General features: G+C 29.9%; 1 protein-coding gene across 4 annotated transcripts in view; it reads left to right on the forward strand.

Moving 5' to 3' along the window:
* rdx (BTB/POZ and MATH domain-containing protein rdx) overlaps window positions 1–20058 on the forward strand; it is an 85823-nt gene that overhangs the window by 14915 nt on the left and 50850 nt on the right. The window contains exons 2-3 of one of the 4 annotated variants that reach the window (XM_067288486.1): window positions 10418–10533; window positions 10826–10918. The exons of 1 other annotated variant lie outside the window; for it this stretch is intronic. In XM_067288486.1, coding sequence (XP_067144587.1) covers window positions 10915–10918 — 4 coding nt within the window. In that variant the 5' untranslated portion in view covers window positions 10418–10533; window positions 10826–10914. Of the gene's footprint in view, window positions 1–10417; window positions 10534–10818; window positions 10919–20058 lie in introns of those variants that run through there. 2 more of the 4 variants (XM_067288491.1, XM_067288487.1) reach the window with 2 other exon arrangements.

Below are 20058 nucleotides of genomic sequence, written 5' to 3' on the forward strand. Positions count from 1 at the left end.
GCCTCACCCATCTCCCAGCCACTGGACACTGTAATGTCTCTTTCCTTTTGTGGCATCTCTCTTCGAGCACTAACCCAAAAGTGACCTACCTTTGCCTTGTATGCCTTCAGGTAACCTCATAAACATTATGTTGATGAATTTTAGGAAGTGGTCCTCACCGCCAAGAAAGAAGAATAAAGACGATTAGAAAGTTCTAGAAGGTGGATAGAACAAATAGCAGTGAAAAAGTGTACAAAGGACAAAAACAGACAATATGGTGTGCTGCCACATAACTAATACAGTAATTTTTGAATTAAACTTAATAATTTTATTTAATTTGTAATTATTAAATTTAATTTAAAATATAATAACTAATGAAATTGAAACTAAAGATGATATTATCTTTTTGCTTTATTCTTTAAACTCTAACATAGAAATCTGTTTTACATTAATTAAACTAACATTTGTATAAAATTTAAAATATTAAATACAGTGGAACCTCACTTAACGAGCATAATTTGTTCCAGAATGTTACTTGTAAAGCAAAACACTCGTTAAGCAAAACAATTTTTCCCATGTAAATTAATGTAAAATATGATAATGCGCTCCATGCTGAAAAAAATACTCAAATAGTGTATGTATAACGTTTAGTCAAAGAAAATTATACAATATACATTGTTAAGGAGTGTTAGCGCAGAATGAACCAATCTGGAATGCGAATCGATTTGCAGAAAAACAAAAAAAAATTAAACAAATATCAAGCAATGGGATCGGTTATTGTATATTTAAAAAACAATAATCTCTAAAAAATTGTAAAATTTCTTAAAAATAAACGAGTTTCAAAAATTAACTCTTTTTTATCCGATTTCGAAAGAGCTAAGAACTGAGATGGACACCGTGAAATTAATAAATATTCCTTACTTTATTATTCATTATCCATACGTTGTTATTCAAATTATCCAAATGCATTTCACAAATTCTTTTGCCTCTTCAGTGGATATTACACCTTTACAACAGTGTTACATTTATATTCTATCAAGTTTTCCCAGCATGCATCTACAGATAACCCGGTATTCAGATTGATGACATTTGCATAATTTTTGATACAATAATTGGAATCGGTCATTAAATTTAATACGAGATGGCAGCATAACTGCCTACTTCTAGTCAAATTATTTAATTTCTAATATTTAATTATAGCCTTTACATAGGCCAAGAATTTGGCATATCGTTTGGCATACTTATTATATAACGGGCTATGGTTATTGATGTTTATATGTAATATGTCTGAACACAAGTTTGGAAAAATGTGTGATTACAAGAGATACTAAGATGCTAGCGGAACGAATGCTAAACAAACTGATTGTAACATGCCACAATCTAGGACTTCCTCTTTCCTTGTCGCTTGTTAAGCGAGTAATTTTTTACAATTTGTTTTGCTCGTTATGCAAATTACTCATTATGAGAGATGCTCGTTAAGCGAGGTTTCACTGTAACTTTCAATTCAAACGTGTAGCAAAGACAATACCTTAGTCTAATGGTGTACACACACAAGTGCATGCTTGTATATTATCTTTGCTAAAATGCATTTGAAGATGCCTTGTGTGTATGGTAGAGTACTCAGCTTTAATAAGGAAGTGGCTTTATTAACTGTTTTAATGTGTATGTAGATGTGATGCCTGCACATTTGCAAGAAAATTCAATTGACTGGCAAAAACAATGTCAAAACCTAAATTTTATTTATTATAATTTGCATTTTTCATGAACTATAGAGGGTGGCAAAACTCACAAAATGGTTACTTTATACTTGTAACTTATTGCTTCTTTTTTGTCCACATCAATAAAATGAAATGAATGAAAGTTAGAGAAAAATTGAGACAATATATTATTATGTGCTGGGTAGTAGGTTGCCTAGCATATACAGTACACTAGGGAAAGTAGGCTTGCTTGCATGTTTCATGTACTGTACATATTCTGGAAAGTGTGTTTGAAGTTTTATGATTATCAAAAATGAAACCAAAACTTTGTGTTTCCTTTTTGCTTGTATTATTTCTTCTTTTTATAAGCTATTTTGATTTTATTTTTTAGGAAGCTTTGCAGCATGATTACGTGACCTTGTAACAGGTTTATGTGATAGATAACTTGTACATTTTGTTATTCAAACAACTGTTTCCAAGTTAAATATTCTGATAACAAATTGTAGTTAATTTTTTGATGCAAATTATAGTCTGTGCAGCAAAAGAATAGACACCAGTCAGCCTGAGCTGAAAAGGATGGAAGGAGACATGTAACTATCCCCTTGGGAGTTTAGATATGGACCTGATGATGTCTTTTGGCTGTTTTTTACATTTCTAAAACATTCTTATACCATCTTGATCATATAGTATTATTGTTTTATTTTCTTTTTACAAATTTTATTACTTTTAATTCTAACATTACGTGTTAATCACATGTCTTCTTCCATCCCTTTCACCTGATATAGACCGACCCTTCCAGCTCAGGCTGACTCATGTTAGTTCTTTTGCTGTGCAGACTATGGTTGTTTTCATTTACATTAGATGGAACTGGTTAATTTTTAGTTTTATTGTTACTATAAAAAGTCAATATGATTTTATAAATTGCATAATTTTTCATAATACTCCCATAAATGCAAAAGCTTTTTATGAAATTATAAAAATTATACTGATATTATTATTATATATATTACATCAGAAATTATCCTTATAAAAAGTGTAAAGTTACAAAGAAACATGCTTGCATTCTATGTTTTTAGTTTTCATTGTTTTATTTTGATAGTAGGTTTAAATAAATGTAATGAATTCTACAGGGTGAATCAGGAAGAGAGGAAAATAAGCTGAGAGATGATGGGGTAGGTCACTGTAAGCAGAAAACTTTATATGAACATGAGGAATGTAGCCTTTTGAATGTTGCTCACATAAACAATAGTAATGAGTGATCACATGTGATGTTCACAACAAATGTTCAAAAATTGAACTGTCAACCTTAATGTACTTTACAGTTGAACTTTACATTGCTTGGCTTACATCCCTATTGCTGTCAGGGTATACATCATCTGCATCTGGGAGATGTGATGTGACTAATTTTGTCTATGGATATGCTGTCATTGATGAGTAACTTAAAGAAATGACATATCATCTTTACATACAAGTTATAAAATGTATTAAGGTTCATAGTTTAATTTTGAACATTTATAATCTCTCTATGCACCAGAATTTGTAATAATTAAAATAACCCTTCTAACCTTTTACCCGGTGTCCCAAAAGGCAAATAATCCGACAGGACAACTATTGAATATCAGACAGGAAGAAAATGAAAGGATATCTATCACATACAATCCAGTGCTGAAATCCATTTACAACACTGTGGCCAACCGACAAGGAATTAACATCGTGTACAGAAGATGTCGGACTCTCTTCAGAATATTAAGCAACGGCAAAGACCCACCAAACCCCAAAAGGCTTCTGGGAGTATATATGATACCACTAGAAGACCACATGTGCAATAGACAATTAACATACATTGGTTCCACGAAACGTGCGTTAAAAGTGAGGTTAAAGGTGCATGAGTCAGACATACAGCACAGTAGATACACTACGGCCCTGGCGACGTACGCGTCGGAAGAGGAGATAACGGCGGACCTGCATGCGGCAAAAATCATTAAACACCGGGTAAAAGGTTAGAAGGGTTATTTTAATTTTGAACATTTGTTGTGAACATAACTTGTTTCATCTATTATTACTGTATTTGTGAGCAGCTTTCAAACATCTATATTTCCAAAACTACTTAGAAAAATACCCATATTACTATAAAGTTTTGTTTACAATAACCTGTACTATCATATTCCAACTTATTTACCCTCTCCTGACTCACCCTTGATCTGCTCATTTGCCAAATCAACTAACACCACAAAACAAAAAGTAGAGAAATTGATGAAATAATATACAATTTTTATTATTCTTTAAAAATAATTATTTTTTACCTTATTCTTTATACACAGAAATTCCCTTTAATATTTAAATAAACATTGTAGAATGTATTATTACAGGTGTAACTTTTTATCTAATGACATAAAATAATAACAATTATTCTAAGATATGCAAAAAAAATAAAAATTATATAACTAAATGAGTAATCATTTGGCCTGCAAATATCTCTTATATACGCGTCGGAAGAGGAGATAACGGAGATAACTATACAATATTATAAACTGAAGTGCCAAAATTTTAGAGACCTACCTAATAACATGTAGCTTCCCCCTGAGCCCAAATAACAGTGGCTAGATGACATGGCATAGATTGTATGAGTAAGGTGACCATACGCCTGCTTTTGATGGGACAGTCCCAATTTTTAACAATTTGTCCTGCGTCCCACGGCATTTTAAAAAAGTCCTGACCTTTTGGAAGGATTAAATTTTTGTCAATTATGTGTCATAAACTTGCGTCTTATGTTTAAGATTTGGTAAAGATTGTTCCGTATTGTGGCTGTATGCCATATTAGATATATATTTTGTTCTAATTTTTGTATATTTTCCTTTCTTTCGTCTATTGTTTGTCCCTATTTTCTGCCCAACACTTCCTACTTGGGTGGTGGTGACTAATTCCTTTAGAACAAAAGAGAAGAATGTGACCCTGAGGGCTGTGTGTGTGAACAACGGGCATTGTTTGCTGGGACATTACAATGATATTGAACATTTTCATTGTGTCATGTTAAAACAAGAACTTAATTGGGAAGATGTGCAAAAATCATTCGATCGCATTAGTCAACATTTTCCAGATAGCAATATTTTCGAAAATGATCTTTTTAATGAAGTATCATTATTAAAAAAATATATTGATAAGGAAAAGGTTAAATCTTGGGCATCGGCAAAAATCTCAACAAATGGCCAGAGATATTTCATCATTTTGAAACCAACTATGTTCCATACAATAATGCGTTAAAAATTGTGGAATACTCTGTTCTTACCAGGAACAAATGCCCAGACTGAATGCGTTTTTTCTACTGTGAATAAAGTGTGGACATCGGACAAATCACAATTAAGTGTTGAGACTATAAAAGCAATATTATGTGTAAAATATAATTTAACAAATTCTTGTGAAAAATTTTATGACATTTTAAACGACCACAGCAATTTATTTAAAAAAATTCACTCAAATGAGAAATACGTTAAAGAATAAAGTTTTTAAAAATTTATAATAGTATATATATTTATTATATTTGTAAATTTTACATATGTTGAAATTTAAAAAATATAATACAATTTATGCGTTTCTTTTATGATAAAATTTTATTGCCCTAGAACAATTTTTTTTAACAAGACAATCCCTCTCCCTCCCCCTCTCTGAATTTTGTCCTGCTTTACCAATGTCAAAATCTGGTCACCTTATCTATGAGGTGTCTGAGTTGTTGCACAGGTATTTCAATCCAGACATGTTTGATAGCTCTCCATAATTCAGTTGAATTAGTTGGATAGTTCTGCAAGACATTAAGTGATGTTTGCACAGTGTCACATAAATGCTTTGAGTTCACACCTGAGATGTGAACTCAAAACATTTATGGGACACTGTGCAAACATAGGTGTGAAATAGTGTCCCACACTATTTCACACCTCAGTCACCAGACTTGAGGTGCCAAGGGAGTGGCCGAAAATCTCTCAAGTGTTTCTCAACCCATTGTTCTGTCATCCATGTGCTGGTACAAACCATTACCATTGAGGAACAGCAAGTATAAAGGGATGCAAAATGTCTGCTATGAGATTAGTGTATGATGCACCTGTCAACGTCAACTGCAGTCTTACTTTTGGTTCCTGTTAATACCAACAGAAGACACTTCATACCAAGACAGAGCCACTCAGCTTGCACAACACCTTGCTGACATGATGAACCCATGGCTTTGTGTTGTTGTCACCACACACAAACACAACCATCAGCTCAAAAAAGCTGAAAATGAGATTAGTCTGACTACACAACACAGCACCAGTCAGCCACTGTCCAATTTTGATCATCTCTGGCTCAGTTGAGACTCATTGCCTGATGCCTGGGGGTTTAGTAGTGGTACCCAAATGGATCAATGACTACCCAAATCCCAAGGAATGCAGTGTACATTGTATAATGCATTGACTGAAAGGTTCACCAGCACCTGTGTTGAAGTTTGATGTGATTTGGTGCAGAGTTGCCCTTTGTTGAATAGTTACACACCTGGTCAGCCTCCAAAAGTCACATTCTTGTGTCAGCTGTGAGTGTCTACACTGTGCAAATACTGCTGATCTCTGTCTGGAATTTAAGTATTCTGGTAAATCCTTGAAACTGTTACAAGAGAAAATTCAAGAATATAGCTACCTTGCTGATAGGGTGAGCCATTCTTCTTGCTTCAACGATATGTCCATAATCAAACAGCAATAAATCTTTTATATGGCCCATTGCTACTCTAACCAAGCTTACATATACTGATGAGTATCATACTTATACTGTCACATGCAAATGTTCCAGCTCAAAGCATTCCCCCCCATAAAAGGTAACAACATTGCATGTGCTGCTGTCTCTGTTTTTTTTTTTTTTTTCCATTTCAGTTTAAATTATCAACAGAAAAAACATTTGTATTTGGCACCATAATCAAAATTATTAGGAAAAAATTCTAAATTCAGGAATAAAAAAAATTTTATTCAGAAATTCTTTAGTTCTCTTAAAAAATTTCTCAGCTGAACATGATCTTTTAAGTACCTTAGAACAAATACATTAAAAAGAATACTGTTATAGTTGACTTTTAAATTTTAAAATTAACAGAAAATAATAAATATACAAAAATTAAAAATCATGACAAAATAAATAAATCAAAACAAGAAATAAATATAAAATTATTAAATAAAGCAAAATAGTATCAAATATAACAGTGTAGTATAAAACATGGGTTCCCCCCACTATGATCTTGAACAAATATTTCATTGGGACATCACCAACTGGGCAATGGCAAGTGGGCAACTGGGCAACTGGGCAGTAGTCAATTGGGCTACCACCAGACATCTAGGTGACAAAATAAGAGATGAATAATAGACAAAATACAAATTTTTTGTTTTCTTTATAAAAATAACCATTCTTTTCTATTGACCTGGTAAATTTAAATAATAATAATATTTTTTAAAAAAAGAGTGAAGTGAGTTAAAAGAATGCTTTTGTATTTATATATATATTACATACTTTTTCTATTTACTTGTAGAAATAAATAAACAAGTCTCAAAGGACAGCTGATATCTACCTCCAAATATGACAAATATACATAAAACAAAGATAACAATTACTAAATAATGCCAACAAAACCTTCAAAATATACCAGCAAATATAATTCAATATAAATATGTTATGACAAATGTTTTTGATTTCAATAGGATCTACATCAGGTCAAAAAGGTTTGTTTAGCAATTCTACTGAAAATCTTTGACCTGATACAGATCCTATTGGGATTGAAAATGTTTGTCATAATGTATTTATATTAAATTATATTTGCTGGTATATTTTGAAGGTTTTGTTGGCATTATTTATATTGTATAACCAGCTTTGGGAAGATTCAGGACAATTACATAAAATAAATTACATTATACATTAAAACAAAAAGTATAAAAGTTCTTCGAAAGAATTTGTTTTCGAAGAACTGCTTTTCTTTGATGTGCTTTGTTAACCACTCCTGACATACAACAATTAACAATGCTACAGTACATTACTCAAAAAATTTCGTTTTCCTAAATTGGAAATAACTCTTAACTTGTATCATAAGTTATAACTCATACCCTGCAAGTGTTAACCATATTTATATTTATATATATTTTACCAATATTTACAAAAAATAAATAAAAAATATTCACAAAATTGTATGCGTGCTAAGCATGCAAAAATTTTTAAGTTTCTGTCACCTAGAGAAGATGGAACTCTCAAAACACACTTTTGATTATTACTGATCTGATCTTAATTCTACTTAATCTACTTAATTTAAATGACATTCCATATGCTGTAGACAGTTATATACACAGAAATCACCCATAGCTTGTGTGTATTCAGGACTGGTGAGAGGGGAGATGATGGGATAAAATTTCCCAGGTCTGGATTCACAGGGACCTGGACATCATCCCATAATTTGTTTTTTACATACTATTGTTATATAAAATGCCTAACAATGACTATTGCTCTTTATTTTGTAAAAAGTAATATAACCATAAAAAACTTAAAATAAATTTTCAAATAATTACTTATAAACATTATAAATAAATTACAATAAATATTTTGTTGTCGAATTAAAGAAAAAAAAAAGGATTTGTTAGTGGCATTGTTTAGAACATTTTATAACAAAGTAAAGTTAGATAGAGACAAATAAAATATATCAGCCAAACTGGCTTACTTATTTTTCATTAACAGAAGTGAACTACTCATTTAAATAAATTTAGATTAAACTGGAAGAAAAGAATCGGCCCGAAGTGGGACCTGAACCTGCGACCGCACAGTAAGCGGGAGTTGCGGGTTCGAGTCCCGCTTCGTGAACTACTCATAACTATAAAACTAGTGGCACAAATTATTTGAGAATTGTGCATTTTCTAGATCTCAAACAAATATTCATCACTCACACAATGGACTGATGCTTGACAAATAATCATGTATGTGTACATGCTTGCCACATAACAAAACACTTTGCCTTTCACCAAAGTATTTGTCAATTATTAAGCATTTTCTTCAAAATTGTTTTGAGACTTTGGGACTGTTTCTTGTCTGATTTTTCAATAATATATGTATTATGGCTTTAAGACTGTTGTTTAATATCAGGCTTATTATACCAAGACTGAGAGATAAAAAAAAAAGGAAAATAAACTCATTTTTTCTTTCCCATGTATATGTTTTGTTGTGGAATGCATTCTGACATTCTGAAATACATTTCACAATAAAATATATACATGGGAAAGAAAAAATGAGTTTATTTTTCTTTTGATCTAGGCTACTTGTCTCCTTGTCTCAGTATAATAAGTCTGATATTAAATGGTTGTTTTAGAGCCATTAATAATATAAAAGTCATCATCTGTGTGCGTGTGAATTCCTTATAATTGCTGAAATTTTTGTCCAATCAGATGAAATTTTGGTTATAATTGTTTCGTGTTCTGACAACATATAGGCCACTTATTTTTCAGATCGGTGATCGTACTTATGTTGCAGTGACATCAATGACTTCACTTAGTTCATGCTTGATGACAGAATTTCCCTTAAATTGCATTTTTGAATATTTTGACAAATGGTGTATTTTAAACTTATTTCATTAAATTTAAAATTTGCTTCTATAACAATTAAAAAAACGTTTTATAGTGACCATTTGGCATTCTATTATCTAATTGGAAGTAATGAACTAATGAGTCTGTTGTTTAAAATGTGTTATCACACATTACTTATGCTTTGATGCAGTACAGGCTACTTAATTTGTAGAAACATTAGCTACTCTTCTTGATTTTCTTGAAATCTGTACTCTTCCCAATTCTTTAATCTGCTTTTTCATAGAAAGTAGTCTGTCATGCTTGGCAGGGGAATTTCTAGTAATACATTTGGTATTCAACAACTGCTGAATATTATGTGTAGAGACATCCTTACATAAATTTAGGAATTGAATTGTTTTATAAGATAAATAATTTCATTTATAGATTTAAGAATTATTCATTTTATTATTTCTGTTTCAAATTTTATGTTCTTGTAGGCTTTAAACCTACATGAATTTTTTCATATGTATATTTCTTTATTTTAAACTTAGAATTTGTTTCTTCACATTTTTTGTTAGAAAAGGTACTTTTCTAAGAAATAGATTTTATTTTTAGCATAGGCTATAAGAATCAAGATCTACTTAACATACTTTTCAGATAAAATCAAATGAAAAGGAATTTTTTTAGTCGGAAAATTAAAAGATTATGTTGCTGACATGTCATACACTGCTGCTTTTATGCTGTTAATTTTCAGAAAATTAAGAAGTATAAATACCGTCATCGTAGTATTAATGAGAATCTGGCTAAATATGGAAAGATTTAAAATATTAAGATCTAAAATTTTGAATAATTTCTTAATTACAAGCTGATTAATAATGATCTGTACAATTATCTGCACTTGAATATTTTCTATTTTGAAAGTTTTCAACAATAAGAAATGCTTTATATTAGCGCTTTCAATAGTGATATAAAAAGTATTATTACAATGTTTATAATTTTAATTTATTTACGAAAATCTGTATAATTTACTTTATTTGTATTTATAAAAATTTTATAAATTGTTTTCTTTGTGTATTTATACCTTCAATTTGAATATTCAAATGTTTCAGTAGTGTTATTTCTATACTATCTCCTGAAGATGTGATATTTGTAATTATTAGAAAAGTGCTTGAGTCTATTTATATTTTTTGTTATTTGTAGGTTTTTAATTTAACTCCAGAAGATGGTTATTTTGTATCCTGAAATTTTGATTCCAGATTTTGAAGTAATTGTAAACGTTTTTTTCTATGCCCCGATTTAACTGAAGAAAGCATCAAGTATGCTGATGTTTCCATGACTTTATTATATTTTAATAAACAATAATTTTTAGTAACAGTAGTAAGTTGGTTGTTAATTATTCAATAACATCATTAGATTTTCAATATTTTCAAATATATTACAGAAGATAGTGTATTTCATATTTATGTGAAGTTTTTTTAATCATTGTAGAAATAACGAGTGTTTTTTTTTCTTTGACTTTACTAAAATCAAAAATTTGTGTAATTTAATTTCTTGTAGTCTTGTTCAGTATATGTATAAAGATTATGTATATTTTTTAATTTTATGTAGGCTTCCAATTAGATGAGCTATTACTTAAACAGATCTTTTATGTAGTGTGATTTCACGCAGCATATTTTCATTTAGTACTGATTTTCATAATGGGTAAGTATCAATCTTTGCTCTCTGGCATCAAATAATGGGGAAATATTTCATTTAGTACAGTTTCATTTATTTTAACATATTTAGCAATAATTCATATTGAATATTTTCAAGATATTTATATTATGTTTTAAATATTAAATCTTAAAAGATTTTTACATAGAGTTATATTGGTTTGATTGTTGTTGTTCATATTATGAGAGAAGCAATGATAAAATTGTTTTTAGGAGTAATTTTTCATAATTAAACATTATGTAAGATATTTGTAGTGCAATTTTACAGCAAATAAAATTTCAGTTAAATAATTTACACAATAAAAAATGTATTATAAACAATTGTATGTATATTAAATAATGAAAATTGAAAATATTACTGTGTTTTAACACAGTTCAAACTATTTACTTTCTTAAATATTTAGAACTGAAGTTATTAAAAATATTCTATTAAATGTAGTAATTTTACTTTAAATATTTAAGTTCTAAATTTAACAATTCTTCAAATTGTTCTTATGAACGAAGCGAATACCTGCTGTATTGAAACTTTTACGAAATGAAATACTTATGCAGTTCTCAACTCTGGTGTTTTTAAGTTGTATAATTCATATTTAGAGGTGACTGCATTAAGTTCTAATAAAATCACAAATTTGAAAGAATAAAATTTAAAAATAATGATTGGAATGTCCATTTTTATATGTTGTCTTTGTGTAGTTTAAATTCAAATTTACGCACTTATTTTCGAATTATTATTTACATGAAAGTTAGTGCGTGTTCCTAAAGATGAGTTGTAAAATTTGAAAGTGCATATGTATTTTATTTAGTAAAATTTTCAGCACCAATTCCTATTGGCATTAACTAATAGTTAATCTTAATGAATATTTTGTAATTTTGGCCTCAATGAAAGTTATACAAGGTAAATAAAGTATTTCATTATAAATTTTATTGTAAAAGTGCAATTTCTGTTTTCAGAATAAAGTTTTTATTAAAAGAATTATCAAAATACCAAAGTAATAATTTAATACAGCTTGATCCTCAAAAAAATTTTTAATTTAAATAATATGTATTCCATTCTCATTAGAACATTTGTGTTCAATTTTAAAATTTTTGTTTGCCTGATGACAACGAAAATAGAATTGTTGAAAGCACTAGCAATAAAAAAACTATTAATAATGCCATACACAGCAAAGTAATCACATATAAGAAAGATTCTCAGATATAGTGTCATTTAAAAAAAATCTGTTAAAAAAATACATCAATTCTTCATAAGCATGGTGAACACTAATTTATGAATTGAATTTAAATGTTATGTCAATCATAAGAAGAGCATCTTTTGATGTACTGTACATACTGTTTTGACCAGGAAAAATCTGTACATCTTCGTGAATCTCTGTGAATACTCTCTTTACTTCTGGAATAAAGTGGTCCATCTATGTTTCGTTGCATGTTACAAGATCACCAAATTAGTCATTTTCTTTAGCCATATTCCATCCCAGAAACAAATAATGCATTCATTTGGCATGCTTTCAAATCATATACAAGCTTCCATGGCACCCATCAAGCATAAACTTTTTGTTGTTAACAATGTCAAAATTTTATGTTTCTGCTCTGAAGTTAGCCATGACAATAAATTGAATGCAGACTTAGTAGATAAAATGAACAGCTAGCAAAAGAAACTTGTTTTATCTCAGATTGGATTTTTAATCCAGATAAAGTAAGACATTGTTTTTACCAAGCCAAGATACCCATTTGTATAAAAGAATCTCAACTATAAAACTATTTCATAAAAACATTAAAATTATTAGAAATCTGAAAATTCTTGAGATTATTTTTCACCATAAACTCACATAAGTAGACTGTATTAATTATATAACACTATATTCCAAATTAGCACTAGATTCAGTTCAGTGCTTTCTCAAAAATAGCCATAAGTACTGTACATGTTCTTCATCACAGACATTAGTTCTTTCTTCTGCAAACCAATTGCATCATTTTGCAATATTATGGTGATTTATATTACTCTATCCATCTGGACTTGTTGTTGATGAATTTCTGTTACAGATACATATTTCTCAAAGAATTTGTAGGAAAAATCATGGAACAAATCTTGAGACTGTATCTAGACACATTGGTCATTTTCAACAACTGTTTTTAAATCTTCAAAGTGCAGTCCTGTGATAAAAGCCTCTCAGCTAGATAATCTTGCTCAAACTGTAGATAATCTTGAGTTTAAAATATTATTTCAGTAAAATATACAGGGTTTGAACAAAATAATGTGAACACTAGTGACATCAAGCTGAATATTTAATATGATGTTTATTATGATGTCTCTCTGGACCATTTTTTGCTTGTAGTATAGCATTTATCTAAAATGTAATAGACAAATAAAAATTATGGATGGTGTCCAGAGAAATGACTTCATTATTCATGAAGAATGGACTCAAGTTCCAAAAGAGTCTATGGATGAGGAAACATACTGTACACATTGTCCTCCAAGATTTCCCACAATGGTTTGATGATGATGAGATCAGATGATTGTGGAGGCCAGGGAAAATGTTGAATTTTATACTGATGTTCATCAAAACCATGCTGGACACATTTGGCAGTGTGGATTGGTGCAATATCATTTTGGAACACTACAATTGCCAATTGGAAACAACTTACACCATGAGATGTTGATTGCTCAAAAGTTCAACATAATGTTTTTTTCAACATGATCTTTCCTTTGATTGTCACAATAGGATCCAGTGAATATCAAGACTTACCTTCTGTGAATTCATTATATTCCATCTTGAACAGGATGTTGTTCCTTCTTTTGAACGTCACACTATGTAAGAGCTACATTGGTGACATACTCATTATATGGAAGAATGGATCACAGTTGGAGTTCATACAATGCATGAATGATAATCCTTACTGGTTCACGCTACAACTTGACCAGACAAGTTAAAGGAAAGTACATTTCTTAGATCTGCATATATGCTTTGAAGGAGGTAACATTCTAACCATTGTCTACTACAAAATTTGAATTTAAGCCAATTTTCATTCTGGCTAACTCTCATGACCCATACAAATATTGCAGCATTCACAGCACTTGTCAAGAGAACACATACCCACTGCATCAACAAGGTGGACACGCAACATGAGATCGTATTAAGAACATAGCCACAAAACATGGATTTCGTGAGAGACTCATTGAGAATATTAATAAGAAGCTTGTGGCTACAGGTCATGAGCATAGTGATACAACATAAACAGAAGAGAGAAAAAAGAATACTTAATAGTACAGTATAATTGTATTTTAACTCCTATAAATAATCAAATAACCTGTCTCAAGGGACAATGTCATGTACAAATGAAATGCAACCATTTTCAATTCATTTAATAATGTGAAGGACCTATTAAATAAGGAAAGAGCCCCTGGAGCAGGGATGTCCAACCTGTAGCCCACTGCACCCTAAATTTTTTAGGTATATTTTCATTTATTTTTGTAAAGTGTGTCATAAAAATTTATTCTCATTTCACTGGATACACTTTGATATTGTAACGACGTAATTGGTGATAGAAAACTGTACTACTCCACGTGCATAACATACTGTTGTGAACAATTCTTTTCGTTCATGAAAAACATTAAAACTGCTGAAAGAAATAGGTCAAGTGATTCCCATTTAACTAACATTCTTAGAATTAATACTAGTACCATAAAAGCAGATGTTAATAATATTATAAAAGGAAGGCAATGTCAAAAATTGCATTAAATTTATTTTTATTTTGTATGAGTGTAATTTCTTTTTTTACTGTCAGTAATACAGTATCTTTTATAATTATTTATATTTGTTATTAAAATTTGATGCTCAAACTTTGAACTGTTTAAAAGCACATATTAATATAAAGTACCTTTGGGGCCCACTGAATGTACTAAAGTTCTAATTTGGCCCATTAGGAAAAAAGGTTGGACAACCCTGCCCTGGAATATATGCATTCCCATTAGGGACAACAGGTCTGGAAGGGATCTGATCTACATCAGCTCCAGCAAACAATTGCTATCCAAACATCTTAAGGAACACAAATAAACATCTAGCACAGAAAAATCACCACAGCCCTCTCAGAAGAAGGGATTGTCCTGCTGTTTCAACAAGCATCCATGTTAAAAACATTCATACATGGAAACATATCAGAGTTTGGAGGCCCTTGAAATTTTCAAGGCATCCAGGGAAGGAAACTGCATTAATAACAAGGAAGAAAGAATGCTCTTGAAAGCATAGCAAGCATATTTTGATATTACCTTATGAAATGTGCGTGACAGCAAAAATTTATTTAATTTGAATGAACGTTAAACAAGCATTCTAGAATTCAAATTTCTTGATGAAGATCTTTGGAGTAGATAGAAAATGTTAGAAAAATAATCATTTTGACAACTGCTGCACTATTTTGACATGTTAGTCAGAATTTGTGTAGTAAGTTGTCCAGTTTGAAGCTGAGTAACTTAATTCAAGACTAGAGAAGGGACAATGTGTAAAAATAAAAATTGTGATAAATTTGGAAAATAATCTGAAATTTCTTATTGCATAGCAAATAAATGTTATAATTACAAAATACTAATTTTTCTTTATTAAAAATCAGAATTTTCACAATAATTCACTTCATTATTGTGAAAATATTTTTTTAATTTTTAATTCAATGCAAATTAAGAAAAAATTTGAAAGAAGTAAGATTTGAATATGCAACATGTAGCATAATAGTTGAGTACCTTATCCATTCATCATACTTTTATGTTAGATGACCAGCACAACTCAATTTCTATCTAAATCCTTTCAGGGGAAGATTTTTTAATTGAAATAACGTGACTTCCGGTTTGCATCGAAGTCCATATATAGTTACTTGGGGTCTTCTGCCCCTAAGCTTTCCATATCTGGTCTTGACTTTCATGTATCTAACTCCTAATAACAGCAACAAAATCTTCAAATATACCAGCAAATATAATTTAATATAAAGACTAAGACAAATGTTTTCAATCCAAATTGGATCTTTAAAAACTTAGAACTATGTATCTAACTCTTTCTTAAGATGAGAAAGGACAGATGGATGATAGTGGGGATTTTTAGGTCTACGATTTTTTTAAATTGCAACTCAATAATGTCTGTCACTGTCTCTGATAATGTCATCTGGAGAACAGCCAAGGCATTTCTGGGCAATGCACTCTTCATTGAGCAGATACTATCCGAAGTGTTTTCTGTACTTTGATCAGCTGGAGATGTGTTGGTTTGTTTTCCTATAACTTTTTCTTGTGCAAAAAATGTAGCTAAGCCTTTTTACTTGTTTGTATTTCTTTTTTAAAGTTGCTGGTCTATTCCAAGTTTGTGGTAAACTTGTTTTTGATTCTATTTTTCTTCTTCACTAATAATAAAGTAAGATATGCTGCATGCTTGCATCTACCAAGAAGGCCTGCCCTGCATGAACAAAAGGCATTAATCATTTTCCATTTGGCATTAAGCTGAGAAAATAATATACTGCCATTAAGTTAATGTTTATATTGATTTTTTTATGTTCTCTCACGTCCTATGATGACAAATCTCGCATTCACTTTTTTACTTTCCAACATGAAAAAATCTCTTAGTTTATTTGCTTTTGTTAAATTTTAAGACAAAAAGAGTGTGAGTAAGAAACAAATTATAATGCTGTTAAATATTTTTGATACAGGATGTCTATAATTAAAGTATACCACTCTGGAAACAGAACTGTTAGAGAATCAATATATCAATAAAATTTTGTAGGATGTTTATCTCATCAAGGGAAAATTATGGCTAGTTTCAAAAACATTAAAAATTTTTGCTGTTAGGAGTCTATAATGGTGTTATTGTCACAGCAGCATCAAAGAAACTGTTTAACATGCTTTCCATCACTCAGTTTCATATTGCATTCAAATTACCAATAGCAAAATGCAACATATCATGGCTAACAAGACTCATTTCTCTTTCCATTCACCTCAGTTCTCAAATCCACAACCTTGCATTTCAAATAGTCCCATAACCCTGTCACAAGATGTAAGATCAGGTGAACTAGCAGGCCATTGCATTGGAAAAAACTGACTCATCACCCTTTACAGTGTGGGGTCTTGTACAGTTTTGCATAAAAGTGATGTTACTTAAACATAATTTCTGCTGTAGTTTATGGATGATAAAAGTTTGCAGAATGTCTATAGTACTAGACCCTAGCTGCAAAAATTGCAACTATTTTTGAAACTGTCCATAATTTTCCCATGTCAAGGTAAATGTGACTACAAAATATTATTGATCTATCTCTAACAGTTTTGTCTCTAGAGTAGTTTATTGTACTTTTATTATAGACACACTATATTTTTTCAAAGACACTTTTTAACTTAAATTAATCTGTTACTTTATTCCTCTATATAAAAAATACAATGGGGTGGATTTAATACTATTTGTTGGTTTTAGCTTAAAAACAATAAAACTAAAAATCATAAAATTGTTGACTTCGATTTTTCCTCTTATCCACCTCTTATCAGAGACAAAGAACTTGCATCAAGAATATTCAGAACAGAAAAACAAGCATTTATTTTAAAAGAAAAAGATATAGCAAGCTTTTTGGGTGAATTTTCTACAAGCATTGTCACCCCACTTCAGGCTATAAAACAAAAATACAATCTTTTAGAGTTTACAAGGCAATATTATCAATATAAACTTACAACTAACCTTTTTTCATTTCTTTTACAAATTTCTTGTTCATACAGCATCAATTAATCGACATTCATTTTCATTAAGCAAGCTTTTATCACAGATGGTATCTCACCATGCTCCCTTTATTTCCATATCATTATTTAAATTAATAGTATTATTTGCATGTATAATTGTTACATGTTGTTTAAATTTATACAAATACATGTCCTTCTTTATAGAGAATTTTAACATTATTTTTATCAACGAAACATCCATATTCCTCACAATACTTAAACCATGGAGATTGGTTATATTTTAGTCTAATCACTACTTCATGTTCATGGATTCTAATTTTCAGCTGCCTCCCTTTTCACATATATAATTATCAGGATTTATACATGTGCAATTTAATTTATAAACTACCCCTGTTTCTTCTATAATTTCCTTCTTTTTTTGTTTTGCTAGTTTTAATTTTATTTCTAATTTGAATCTAATACCTTAAAAAATAAACTTAAAACTAGCGAAACAAAAAAGGGAATTATAGAAGAAACAGAGGTAATTTATAAATTGAATTGCACATGTATAAATCCTGATAATTATATATGTGAAAAGGGAGGCAGCTGAAAATTAGAATCCATGAACATGAAGTAGTGATTAGACTAAAATATAACCAATCTCCATGGTTTAAGTATTGTGAGGAATATGGATGTTTCGTTGATAAAAATAATGTTAAAATTCTCTATAAAGAAGGACATGTATTTGTATAAATTTAAACAACATGTAACAATTATACATGCAAATAATACTATTAATTTAAATAATGATATGGAAATAAAGGGAGCATGGTGAGATACCATCTGTGATAAAAGCTTGCTTAATGAAAATGAATGTCGATTAATTGATGCTGTATGAACAAGAAATTTGTAAAAGAAATGAAAAAAGGTTAGTTGTAAGTTTATATTGATAATATTGCCTTGTAAACTCTAAAAGATTGTATTTTTGTTTTATAGCCTGAAGTGGGGTGACAATGCTTGTAGAAAATTCACCCAAAAAGCTTGCTATATCCTTTTCTTTTAAAATAAATGCTTGTTTTTCTGTTCTGAGTATTCTTGATGCAAGTTCTTTGTCTCTGATAAGAGGTGGATAAGAGGAAAAATCGAAATCAACAACTTTAGATTTTTAGTTTTCTTGTTTTTTAAGCTAAAACCAACAAATTTTATTCCTCTAAAAAAATATAATATTTTATTATTCCAAAAGAATTATGTAAGTAACAAACACTAAATATTGTTCGATATATTCTTTGTGGAATAATAAAAGAATACTATGAAGTGTTCTGAAGTGTAATGTATCTAAACATTACTGGCTTGCAAAGCTTTTATTTTTCATTGATATTTTTATTTTGAATTTTTTACTTAATTTGATTTTAAAAAATTGTCTAGTATTTGGCTCCATTCTTATTCTGGAAATGTTCATTAACGTACATACGTGAAAGAAAATAGCGGTGTTCATTAGGAAATCGAATGTGTATTATAATTTTTCTAATATGTTCTATATACAGTATATAAAACAAAATGTAACATGACATCTTATGGTGTTCTGTTTGAATTTTCAGTTTTCATTTGATCTTCACTACTTAGTTATGGTGGTGGAATGATACACATTCAAGATCCAGTGCATTGATTCCATTCTTATAGTCTTATAGTATTTCCCAGAATTATTTGGGAAATACTATAGATCCAGGAAAACTAGGGTTTCCTGGATACAATTACGTTTTTATTCCTGACTTTATTACTACTTTCATGGGAAAAAAATAATCCATTTATGAACTAGAACAAATTTGATTCTTATATTCAGAAATTTACTGTTTTTTATGCCTTTCTTCAAAGAAGAGCATTTGACAGTGAAGAATAATTGCTATCCAAACAATTTTCTAGGAGAAAAACTACAAATACAGTATTAGTTATAAAATTAGAAGGTTGCCATTATTCTATTGTTTTTAATAATTCATGTGAAAATTAAAATTTTATTATTACTGATAATTATTTTTAATGACAGAACCTTAAATAAAATTAGCAAGAATAAAAAATTATTAATACATACTCTTTTTTTTTTTAAGAAATTATATTATGATTGTGTACAGGTACCTGTACATATTTTGTGCTCCTCTAGTTTAGATTTAATGTTCCTTAAATGAATTAGTTTTTTGAGCATACGAAGGTTACAACCATGGCAATGAACCGTCCAGTCTCTTTTGGCATTGGAGGAGATTCAGTCTCAACGAAACTTGTTTAATTATATTTTCAGTATCGTAAGCAACTCGAAAAAAATTTCTATGAATATTCTTCGATAATCCATTATTAATGTTTTCCAATTTATTATATATTGTTAGACAGATCTGACCATGAGTTGTCTATTCACTACAGGTGTTTTTTAACTTTACGTAACGGCATCCTTTCAGACAAAAGTGGCGTCT

The sequence above is a fragment of the Centruroides vittatus genome, unplaced genomic scaffold (genome assembly GCF_030686945.1).
Source record: "Centruroides vittatus isolate TY-2023 unplaced genomic scaffold, ASM3068694v2 scaffold_861, whole genome shotgun sequence".
NCBI classification, from domain to species: Eukaryota; Metazoa; Arthropoda; class Arachnida; order Scorpiones; family Buthidae; genus Centruroides; species Centruroides vittatus.